This window comes from Prorops nasuta, unplaced genomic scaffold (assembly GCF_024137725.1).
Source record: "Prorops nasuta isolate Cenicafe-Biocafe unplaced genomic scaffold, Cenicafe_Pnas_1.2 PNAS00022, whole genome shotgun sequence".
NCBI classification, from domain to species: domain Eukaryota; kingdom Metazoa; phylum Arthropoda; class Insecta; order Hymenoptera; family Bethylidae; genus Prorops; species Prorops nasuta.
This window is the reverse complement of record NW_027116819.1, coordinates 2,621,623-2,632,935: the sequence shown is the minus strand read 5'-3', so window position 1 is coordinate 2,632,935 and position 11,313 is coordinate 2,621,623. Positions and strand designations below refer to the sequence as shown.

The 11,313-nt window shown below is 37.3% G+C and overlaps 1 protein-coding gene across 1 annotated transcript; it reads right to left on the bottom strand.

Moving 5' to 3' along the window:
• Positions 1 to 5,004: 5,004 nt before the first annotated feature.
• LOC136781302 (uncharacterized) lies at positions 5,005 to 7,369 on the bottom strand. The gene is made up of 2 exons (XM_066740154.1): positions 7,071 to 7,369; positions 5,005 to 5,902 (listed from the first exon to the last, which is right to left on the bottom strand). Exons 1-2 carry the CDS (start codon positions 7,367 to 7,369, stop codon positions 5,005 to 5,007), a joined length of 1,197 nt encoding a protein of 398 aa, XP_066596251.1.
• Positions 7,370 to 11,313: the final 3,944 nt, after the last annotated feature.

Genomic DNA, 11,313 nt, shown 5'->3' with positions numbered 1-11,313 from the left:
CCACTTTTCAAAGACTTATGGATCATGTACTAACAGGACTACAAGGAATCGAGATGTTTGTATATGTTGACGATATAGTCATTTACGCAAAATCCTTAAAGGAACATGAAGTTAAATTCAACCGACTGGCGAAACAATTAAGAGAAGCAAATTTAAAACTACAAACTGACAAATGCCAATTCTTACGACATGAAGTTGTTTATTTAGGACACGTTATATCGGAAGAAGGAGTCAAACCAAATCCTAAAACCATAGAGGCGATCAAAAATTTTCCAGTACCCAAGAATGCCAAAAACATCAAACAATTCTTGGGCCTTGCTGGATATTATAGGAGATTTATTAAAAACTTCCCCCTCATTAGTAAACCCCTCACTGAACTTTTAAAAAAGGATAAACCTTTTGAATGGAAATATGAACAATAGGAAGTCTTCGAAATCTTAAAGAATATACTATGTTCCGAACGAATACTACAATATCCTGATTTTAGCGAACCATTCAATGTCACTACGGATGCATCTAAATACGCCATAGGTGGAATTTTAAGCCAAGGGCCTATCGGAAAGGACTTACCAGTGGCATATACTTCGAGGCTTCTAAACAAAGCCGAATGTAACTATTCTACTATAGAAAAGGAGTCTCTCGCAATAGTCTATTGTACAATGCATTGCAGACCATATTTATATGGAACGGAATTTAATCTAGTGATAGATCATCAACCCTTAACCTTTTTACATAACACTAAAGATCCAATCTCTAGACTGGGTAAATTCAGAACCAAATTAGCCGAATTTGACTACAAAATAGTTTACAAACCGGGCAAGGTGAATTCCAATGCAGACGCATTATCTAGGAACCCTCCCACACAGGAAACTCAAGTACTTCCTATCGAAAAACGACGAACAAGGAGCTCTTCAATGGGATCCCCTATCTTTCATCGTGCACTCAAGAGACCAAGGAAAATCGAAGATACAACTGACTCTGAGACATCACCAGATATCACACCTAAACCTAACATCGGCAATGACTTCTCATCGTCAGATTCAGAAAACGACGAAGAAATACCTCGAGAAATTCAAGCTCTAATACACCATCCTAATATAACGAGAAGGTCGGACTCACCACATGTGCGAAACAATGTCCCAAGTTGGCTCCGAACCTGTGGTCAGAAGGGAAGGTCTTATTCTAGAATAAAGTATTCAACGCCAAGATAAGAGATAAAAGGAGTTTTTATTTGAATAAATAAAATGTACAAAATTTTACAATATATTTACAAAAGAACCGCTAGACTAATGATCGACTTTCTAGGGAATTTGCTCTCGTCAACTTCTAGGGAATTTCGGTAGACGAAGATTCACTAGAACCCCAAAAAACAGAATTCCCCAGAAAGGAACGCGGACTTAGAAGCTCCCGGACTGGGCAATTTTCCCTGGAGTATTCCCCAGTAAATTCCCCAGCCACGGGAGGAAGCGAAATAGGAGAAGTGGTTTTAGGGAAGGGGAATCCCCTTACCCCTCGGCCTCCTTCTCCCAGAGCTATAGTGGCTCCGAGCCACCCCAACCCCTAGGGTGAATGCTACCCCTCCCGCTACCCGACTCTTTCGAGAGCCCTGGACTTGAGGGTCGGAACACTGGGTCCGAGGTAGTCCTCGGAGGCAGTGTGGAGGGCAAGGAGAGGGTTAACTTCTCCCGGGCAGTCCCCGGAGAAATCTCCCTTAGGAGGGAGGATATTGCCGCAGAGGGGTAGTCCCCTCTTGGTAGGCGGTGGGTGGTTGGGTGATACTTACTAAAGTATGGTACCCAATGAGTTCGCCGGTGGAGGCGCTCTTGATTGCCTGGTGGAGGCGTCAAAAAATGGGCCGTGGAGGCGAGAGCAAAGCTGCTTCTGTTACTGCGGTTGCTGCTGGTTGGGCAGTCGGTTGAGCAAGGCTGAGGTGCGATGGGTCCTTATCAAGGACCCATCTATATAATTCCGCGGCACGAAACTTGCCAGCGAGAGAGCTGCTCGTGGCGCTGGCCACCTAGTGGTCAGGCGCGCAAGCTGTGCCGCGGCCGCGACGCGCCAGGGCCTGTAGACGCGCAAGCGCGCCGCGGTGTGAGATAGAGAGAGACAGGTGGAGCGGCTACACGCTGTTGGTCTAGCCGTCCCCTGTGAACGCAATAGAGACAGGGAGATATAGCAAAAATGTGGAATCTACTTCTCAGCATTGTTGCTCCTCCCGATCTCGAACACCACATATAGATTCAACTTTGGAAGACGATGTATTTATGGAAGAAATCAGTAGTGAAGAACCATCCAACACATCACTCGAACCTGATAATACTTCACTCGAAATCATTAACAATGATCAATCGGAACATTCAGAAGAAACTCTGAATTTTGAAGATTTAACAGAGAATTCAGATTCAGATGAAGAAATTCTAGAAGACGAAGAAGAAAATTTAATAGACGTAGTACGAGATGGTAATTTAAGTATCAGGGAGACTCCTGAGAATTTGTTAACGCGAACCGATACTCATGTAATTTTCATAACTACTGAGACAGAGCCTCTAGACCCTGGAGGAGAAGAGTACAAGAAACACGGCCTATTGCCTACATTTTACGAAATACACCTAGAGGAATGTAAATTACATCGACACAAAAATAAAAATTTAATACTAGTATCAATTAAAGAAACTAAAAACCACCCCGTCGAACCAGGAGAGTTAGATGAAGCATTGAGATCTCTCGCTGAATTAATAGAGGCCAAAAATATAAAATCCTCCTGTATGGCAAAAATAAATACCTTACAAGGCGAAATAAATTGGGAATACTTTTTATATCTATTCAGAAGGACATTCGGAAACACGAATGTCACAATAACTGTCTGTAAAATGGAGATAATAATTCCCTCAAAGGAAGAAAGAGAAAAATTAATCAAGGATGTTCATGACTCTTATCTAGGAGGTCATAAAGGTGTAACAAAAATATACAAGCGGATTAAACAATTCAACGTCTAGTCCAATATGAAGGCCCAAATTCAGTTAGTGGTAGGTCAATGCCGACAATGCCAACTGAAGAAACTAGTTAGGAAGAAAACCCGACAACCCATGATTCTAACAGATACCCCAAGTAACAGCCTAGAGAAAATATCAATGGACCTGATAGGACCAATCACTAAAACTAGAAATAATCACGAATATATATTAGTGATACAAGACCTTCTGAGTAAATTTATTGTATTAATACCCATAACAAACGCAACCTCCCAACAGATCGCCAATGCCTTTATAACAGGTTATTTACAATACTTTGGTGCCCCAAAGTTTATACTTACTGATCGAGGAAGTAACTTCCTTAGTCCCTTAATTAAGACTGTTCTAAAGAAGTTTAAAATAAAACAAGCAACAACTACTGCCTACCATCCTCAAGCAAATAGATGCAATGAGAGGTCGCACCACCCCATAATGGAATACATAAAATCATACATAGAAAACGAAAACAGATGGGACGAACTCCTTCCTCACGCGAGCTATTGTTACAACACAGCGGTTCATGAAGGAACCAATTGTACCCCCTACGAAGTAGTATTCGGAAAGATCGCTAGAAATTACGGTATCGACCCTGAACTAAGTGGCGTAAAAACTGAATCTTACTTACAATATTTACAAGACTTATTTGATAGAATCACTCTCGTTGAGATAATAGCCCGAGAGAACCTAGAAAAATCAAAATTAAGAAATAAACATTACTATGACAAAAGGGTAAACGAAGTAAACTATGAAGTAGAACAAAGGGTCTTCCTTTTGAAAGAACCACAGAAAGGAAAATTTTCAGACCAGTAAACAGGACCCTATACTATATTAAAAATATTACCAAATGAGGATGTAGAAATAGAAATTACTCGAAATAAAACTAAGATAGTTCATAAAAATAAAATAAAGGAAGCTAGAATATGACAAACTATATACACATATGTTTAACTTTAAGGATGTCATTTTCTTCTCTTTCAGGAAATGATTCGTGTAATATTAAGTATATTAGTAACGGCTGCCACACCTGCCTTGTGAATAATAGGCTACGACTGTAACTCAACAACATTGAATGTCACTACGTTCTCACTCAAACAACCAGTGCCATGCCAGGAACCTGACCTAACCCTTGAAACACGCATCGAGGAAATCCAACTGCTAAAAATAACAAACTTTTACCAAACCATGGCGGTATCATGTAAAATTGAAGTTCAGCGAACCATATTTAGATGCGGAATGCATTCTCATACTTCAACGGTATTAGGAGGAAAGGCCTTATACCTGCAAGAAATCACTGCAGAAACTTGCACAAATCTTTACGAAACAGGAACTATAAGAGTCAATGATCATATAATTGTCACGAACATTTTGAAAAATAGAACTACTTCTAGATCAGTATTATTAGCTGGGGAACTCAGGAACGACGGAACCTGTAACGGTCCGTTTATACTAGGCCGTACCGTGACCGTACCGTACACGTTCGTGCACGGATAAAAAAAATTATTTCTTTATTTCTTTATGAAGCGTTTCCACTTGTCCGTATTGATACCGTATCCGTTCCGTATCAGTTCGGCCGACACGGCCGGTATCAGTCTCGACGATATTTTCACGGTCAGGGCGACACCTCACGGGACGGTACGGACAAGTGTGAACGTGTCGGGACGACGTGCCTGAACTTGTTTTCCTAGTAAAGCTTCACTTAGCCAGTTGTGTAGCTAAGAAGCTATGATGGACGACGAGAAATTAATAGAATTGGTTCGTGAATATTCAGAATTGTATGACTTATCACATCCTAAGTATCTTGATGGGCATTACAAAGACAAAGCATGGAAGAAAGTTGCGGAACAATTGAACCAAACAGGTAACTTAGAAGAATAGATTAGTCAAACAAAATAATTTTTTTGAATAATATATTGCAGTATACAAATTCATTAAAGTTATAAATACAAAATAATGTATATGTGTATAAGGCAATATTTATCTAATATTTGTGGTATTATATTTTCTCATTTTGCCATGGAACTGATCCTATGGTGGAATTAAAATAATCTTTATATAAATCTCTTATTGCAAATGCACTCATTGTGCTATTACCTCCTTGCAAATGTAGGTTTGTTAACATTCTTGGTGTCTCGTTAAATTCTGTAATACTCATGTTGTGGCCATTATTACCATCTATTTCTTTAATAAAATTATGCAATACGCATGTTGCAAGAACAGTAAGATCTACGTTCTCTGGTTTTGCCTGTATTCTTTTATTATAAATTCGGAATTTTTGACTGAGAATGCCAAAAGCATTCTCTACTACCCTTCTGGCTCGAGATAATCGATAATTAAAGATTATTTTCTCATTATCCAACTGTTTTCCAGGATATGGTCTTAAAAGGTACGTTTTTAATGGAAAAGCCTCATCTCCTACTACAACGTACGGTGCTTTTTTTGAGGTTCCTGGTAAAAATGTATCATCTGGAACATTCAATGTATTATCTTTAAGCCTTTTGCCTATAATCGAATGTTCTAGAATTCCCCCATCGCTATTTTTTCCGAAGGACCCTACGTCCACCATTATAAATTTATAATTTGCGTCAACTAAGGCCATTAATACAATGGAAAACGTTTTTTTATCATTGAAAAACTGTGATCCGCTGTTAGGTGGGGCCTGAATAACAATGTGCTTCCCATCTAGAGCACCCAAACAATTTGGAAAATTCAAAATATCCCGGAAATCATTTGAGATTGCTATCCAGTTTTCTTTTGTTGGTATTGGCATGAATTCATTTATTAGCTCTGAAATGATGGCTCTACATGTTTCAATTATTATCTGATATACGGTTGAAACTCCTACACGGTAACTGAATGAGATGGTTTTGTAAGAATCCCCTGTCGCCAAGTATCTGAAATAATTATTTAAACATAATATTTATTATAAATTTATTGTTCTTGGAACATTACTTTAAGACCAGTATTTGTAAATGAATTTGTACACTGAAAATTGTAGTAGTTTGCACATCAGTTACAAATAAATATATATAATCTCATGTAACTTTTTATTATTATTATATAATATTTGTTTTTTTTACAGTTAGCACTTGTAAATCTCGATGGAACAACATTAGAGACAATTTTAGAAAATCTTTAAAAAAGAGAACTACTAAAAGCGGACAAGCTGCGTCAAAAATAAGTAAATACAAATACGAAGATCAATTGAATTTTTTACTTTAATATATGAAAGAAAGAGATACAATTAGTAATGTGTCCGAAGATTTACAAGATAAAGAAAATCTCGATAGTGATGTCGATGATGATTTTAATAATACATTAATAGATAGAAGCTCGGAAAATGTTAAAACATCTCAACTGAGAACAAAAATAGTGCCTTCTACCAGAAAAAAACAAAATGACTCAAAATTTCAAACAACACAGAGCGCAGCATCTACATTAATGCAATACATAATTGATAAAAATGAGAAAATTAACGTACAAAATGCAGTAGTCCATCCTGTCGATGCGTTTTTAAATGGACTTGCTCCTACCATGAAAATTCTAAATCCAGTTTCTTTAAACCTAGTGAAAAGTAAAATTTTTTCTATCGTTCAAGAAGCAGAACTTAACCATCTATATGAAAAACAAAGAAACGAACAAAGAGAAGACCGACAGCCTGAAAGTGCAACATCTAATTTACCCTCCATATATACGCCTATTCCAACTCCTTCACCTTTAAACGCAACATCCCCATTAACATTAATATCACAATCACACAATTATACCACACAGCATCAACAGTCAAATATATCATCAGATAGTCAATTATATAATACATACAAGCAAAGTTCAGACTATACTTCATTATAAATTTTACATTTTATTTCTGTGTTGTTATTATACTAAAATACTTTTATTTTGAAAGATGTGATATTATATTAATTTGTAACTGAATATTTTATACTATTACTATCCGCGTTGTTATTATATGTTGTGTAAAGTTAATAAGTGTCATCAATATGTAATTAAATCTATGTGCATATACTTATTTATAATAGATACTTATTTTTTTAGAATTACCTTAAGCAAATTGCTAACCGTTCTTTACCCGTAAATGGTTTTCTTAATTTTGTTGTTTGCTTGCATATTCTATTTTTTATTTTGTTGAGTAAAATATTGAAACAACGTTGGGACATCCTAAAATACTGATGAAACTTTGTCTCATCATCAACCAGTTCCTTATATAATGTTGTGAATTCTCCTTCGACATCTCTTTCTGTCCATGCTTTATGTACCCATATGCTCCTTTTCTTCCGGGTTTCTTCCTCGTCAATAATTATTGCTATGGCTGCTAACTCTTCTATAGAGAAACTAGCCATGCTTACGGAATGACGAACACTTTGAAAATGAATGTAGAATATCACGGAAAACGGATATGAACCGGCCTAATGTGAATATCAGGCTATATTCATGTCGGTAAGGTACGGACACATTACGGTCACGGTACGGCCTAGTATAAACGAACCTTAATGGAGTCCAATACTCTGATGTATACGGAACATGGAATAAAGTAGTATTCCAAGCCATTATTACTATAACCATTAAGTCTTATTTAGCCAACGTAAAAGTCAGTACTAATGAAATAATCTTAGATCAAGGATTCCGATGTCCACTCAACCATGAAAAATGCATGGATGGAGACGGGAACTACGTGTTTTGGAGAAAGATCCCTACTCACGAATCCGAATTTAAAACATAAACCTTGCTATACGAAGGTCCAGCAAATCGAACACGAGATGTGTTCTCCCCAAAGAGACCTGTCATCTACACGGTGTCTTCCGCAGATGCAACCTTTGCCCTGACGATGGACGAAGAAAGAATGATTTGTAGATATAAGCTTCTGACTACCGAACATCCGAAACTTCTCATATATGTTAACCAAGCTAGAAGACTCCCCATTGAATACAAAAGATCCAACGAGGATCTGGACATAATGCTCTACATAAATTCCAAATTCGTATATTTGGAAAAACACGTTAAAAATCAAATGATACATATGTACCAAGAGTTAAATCGACAAAGATGTGAATTAGAACAACAATTTATAGACACCACTCTTGGTCTCGCTCTAAACAATCCAGATGAATTCGCATATAGAGTAAATAACAAACCCGGTTACACAGGAGTAGTCACAGGAGAAACTATTCGAGTAATCATATGTATACCTGTACCAGTAACAATCAGAGACACGAAAGAATGCTATAACGAACTCCCTATCTCTAGTAAAAATGAATCTTTATTTTTAACGCCTAGAAATCACATAATAGTACAACATGGCACAATGAAAAGGTGCAACAGAATCCTAACGACACAATTCGAAATTAACGGACAATGGTACAATTTCCCGGGAATAATCTATAAAGACATAGAACCACATCAATTGAATCCTAACAAAGAAGGAAAATGGGAGTATAAGGACGCAAAAAATTTAGCTACATCCGGAATATATACCATGGAAGAGTTAGAAAACATGCAAGAACAAATATTTTTCCCAAACCAAAAAGGAGCCTTGATCCATGACATGGCCAGAGAAAATTTTGGAAAAGGAAACTTGGGAAGCACACTACAAATACAGAACCTCTTCGACGAAGGAAAAATGGAAATAATATTAGAATCAACATTTACTAAAGCATGGAATAAACTCATGAAATTCAGAGAATTTAGTTCTGCAATAATAATGATAATATTGATTTTTGGAACAATAAAATATTTAATTAGCCTCTTACTAAGAGGCTATGCGCTCCATTCATTGTTTGGATGCAGTACATTCATTCTAGGAGCATGCTTTGGAGAATGTACGCAGATATTGATTGGAATAATGAAGAAAAGAGAGATGGACAGCGCTGAACAAGAAGAGAACATCTACCACAGACTAACAAATTCCAACCCTAAGAAGAATAGACCCAGACAGGCTGACTGTCTAATCCCAGACAAAAATTCAAAAATTAATTTTTGTCTCCATAAGGGCGGTGATGTAACGTCCACAGTATAAATTTTTTTTCTTTTCTTTTCCTAAGTAAATTCTGACCAAACAACAGCTATTTAAATATTACTACTATAATCTTAACCCTTGTCCTATTAACTAGGAATAAATTACAATATTTACAGAAATGTATAACTACCATCCCGATCTCGAGAACACGTATTGTCAAAGAAGAATCTACTACTTTAGCTATAAGTATCCAAATATTTGCGGGAAATGTTATAATCACCTCAGTAAATCAATGCGTATCAATTACTCATTATACAATGAACACATTACTACTATACATCCAGAGATTAATAACATCGATTATTGTTTTAACTGCAAAAACGAATTAATAAATATAGCGAAAGCTAAATGTTGTAACATTTGTTCATTGGTGTATTCCGAAGGTAGAAAACAGAACGATAAATAACATACAACCCACACGAACATACATGTATATATATATATATCGCTTTTATATGGATAATAAGAAAAGTAAAAAATTAAATAATAAAACAATTGTAAGCCAAGATACCGCACTATGTATAAATTTCTAAGAACGATAAGCTCAACGAATCCAAGAAGTCCCTAGAAGATGCAAGCTCAACATCCGGTGGCACAGCACACCGGCGCTCAGCTCATCAGGTTTAAGGAATCGCCAAGCGATAGACCTAAAAACAAGTACTGCTGACCAAGCAGTACTCCTCCAAGTCGGTCAAAAAAAGAAGCAGAGCAGTCTCAGTCTCATCTCAACGCCACTATTAACTAGACATACTAAAATTAGCTCTCATTAACGCGTCCAAGTTATACTTGACATGGTACATTAGGGCGGTAACTTGGTTACTCTGTACAATACATAAAATAAAGTTGATTCGTGAACGGACAAAACATTTATTGAATCAACCAAGAATCGAACCTTTCTTTGCCATCCCATTGTCGACAACACTTACAACATCACCATCTGCAACATCTCCAGGCGCTGAGCATTTACAAATTTCTTTCCCACTACCAAAAGAAATAAGGTAGGACTTAAGTATTATTGAGACTCTGCTTTTTCCCAAATTTGTCCTATCCTTTCGCATGAAGTGTACGAGCGAGTCCCGGCTTTCGCGATTAGTCAATTCAGACCACGATATTTAATAGGCTCAAAGGTAGTGGAGGGTTATAGTCAAGAAGAACGCGCAGCTCTTATCTAAATCCACAATAGTCATACTTGCGACCTAGCGTACGCAGTGGACTATTCCACGCATGCGATCGACACGCAGCCCCTTCAATCCATCTGCTAAATTACGCAGAGTAACCATGTTTTACCCCTTCAGATCCAGGGTTATGCCCAAGAAGAAGTGCAGAGGTGGGCGTAAGAAGAGGGAGAGGATTCTTCGCGCCAAACTAAAAAGAGAGCTTGAAGCTTACAGACTCTAGCAGGAAACATCGTTTCCAAAACAAAATACTGCGTCGCAGATTACTCTTCAAGACGTCCCTACCAATCTAGAGCCTACTGTATTATCAACACTTCCTTTGGGTGATCTAGAATCCACACAACTACTAGAAATAATAGAATCGGATCTCGAAAACCCATCTACCGAAACCAGGAACGAATTACCGTATCAAACCTTGGATTTCGAACAATTCTTCCAGCAAGAAAACCCCTTTAATAATCCGCTAGGAATTTTTACCCTACCCCAGGAGACCCAGTTTGTTAATTTTTCTCTTCATCAACAAACTACGATAGTAAATAGTAATAGCGTTGTGATTGAACAGTCACAAATAAATGTGACCCAATTAGAAACGGTCTGTATTCCCAACGACTGGAATCTCACCACGGTTGACGTAAATACAAGTGTTGATGCGTGCCGTTTATCCAATAACGATATTTTTACCACAGATTCGCGCTTTTCGTCTGTCAGACAAAATACAAACGAAGGGGAAATAGAAACTATCATAATAGATTGAAACTTCGTAAATGTTAAATAAATAAAGACAACCATCTTAAATTACCTAATAAAATTTATTTTGTGACAACCGGGATCTCGGCTCCGACCACTTTAACGCTACTCCATTAACATTATTCCCAAATCCACATCCCGGACGTTACACCAATACTACTGCAATCATATGTAAAATCAATAATTGCATACAAAATTTAATCTTTAATATCTCCTTAACCAGTGGCTAGATTTTAAAACGGCTAACGGCGTTCTCCTTACAAAAGTCTCAGGAATCACCCGTTTAAAGGAAGTGCGGCGTTAACGTTCCACCCTGTATAGCAGTTATCAGTATACAGAGTCTTTCTCT

Excerpts from the sequence above, each read along its gene's own strand:
- LOC136781302 (XM_066740154.1), bottom strand. The coding sequence starts at position 7,369 with ATGGCTAGTTTCTCTATAGAAGAGTTAGCAGCCATAGCAATAATTATT. Across the intron at positions 5,903-7,070 it reads CGGTTAGCAATTTGCTTAAG|ATACTTGGCGACAGGGGATT; the intron begins GTAATTCTAAAA and ends TAATTATTTCAG.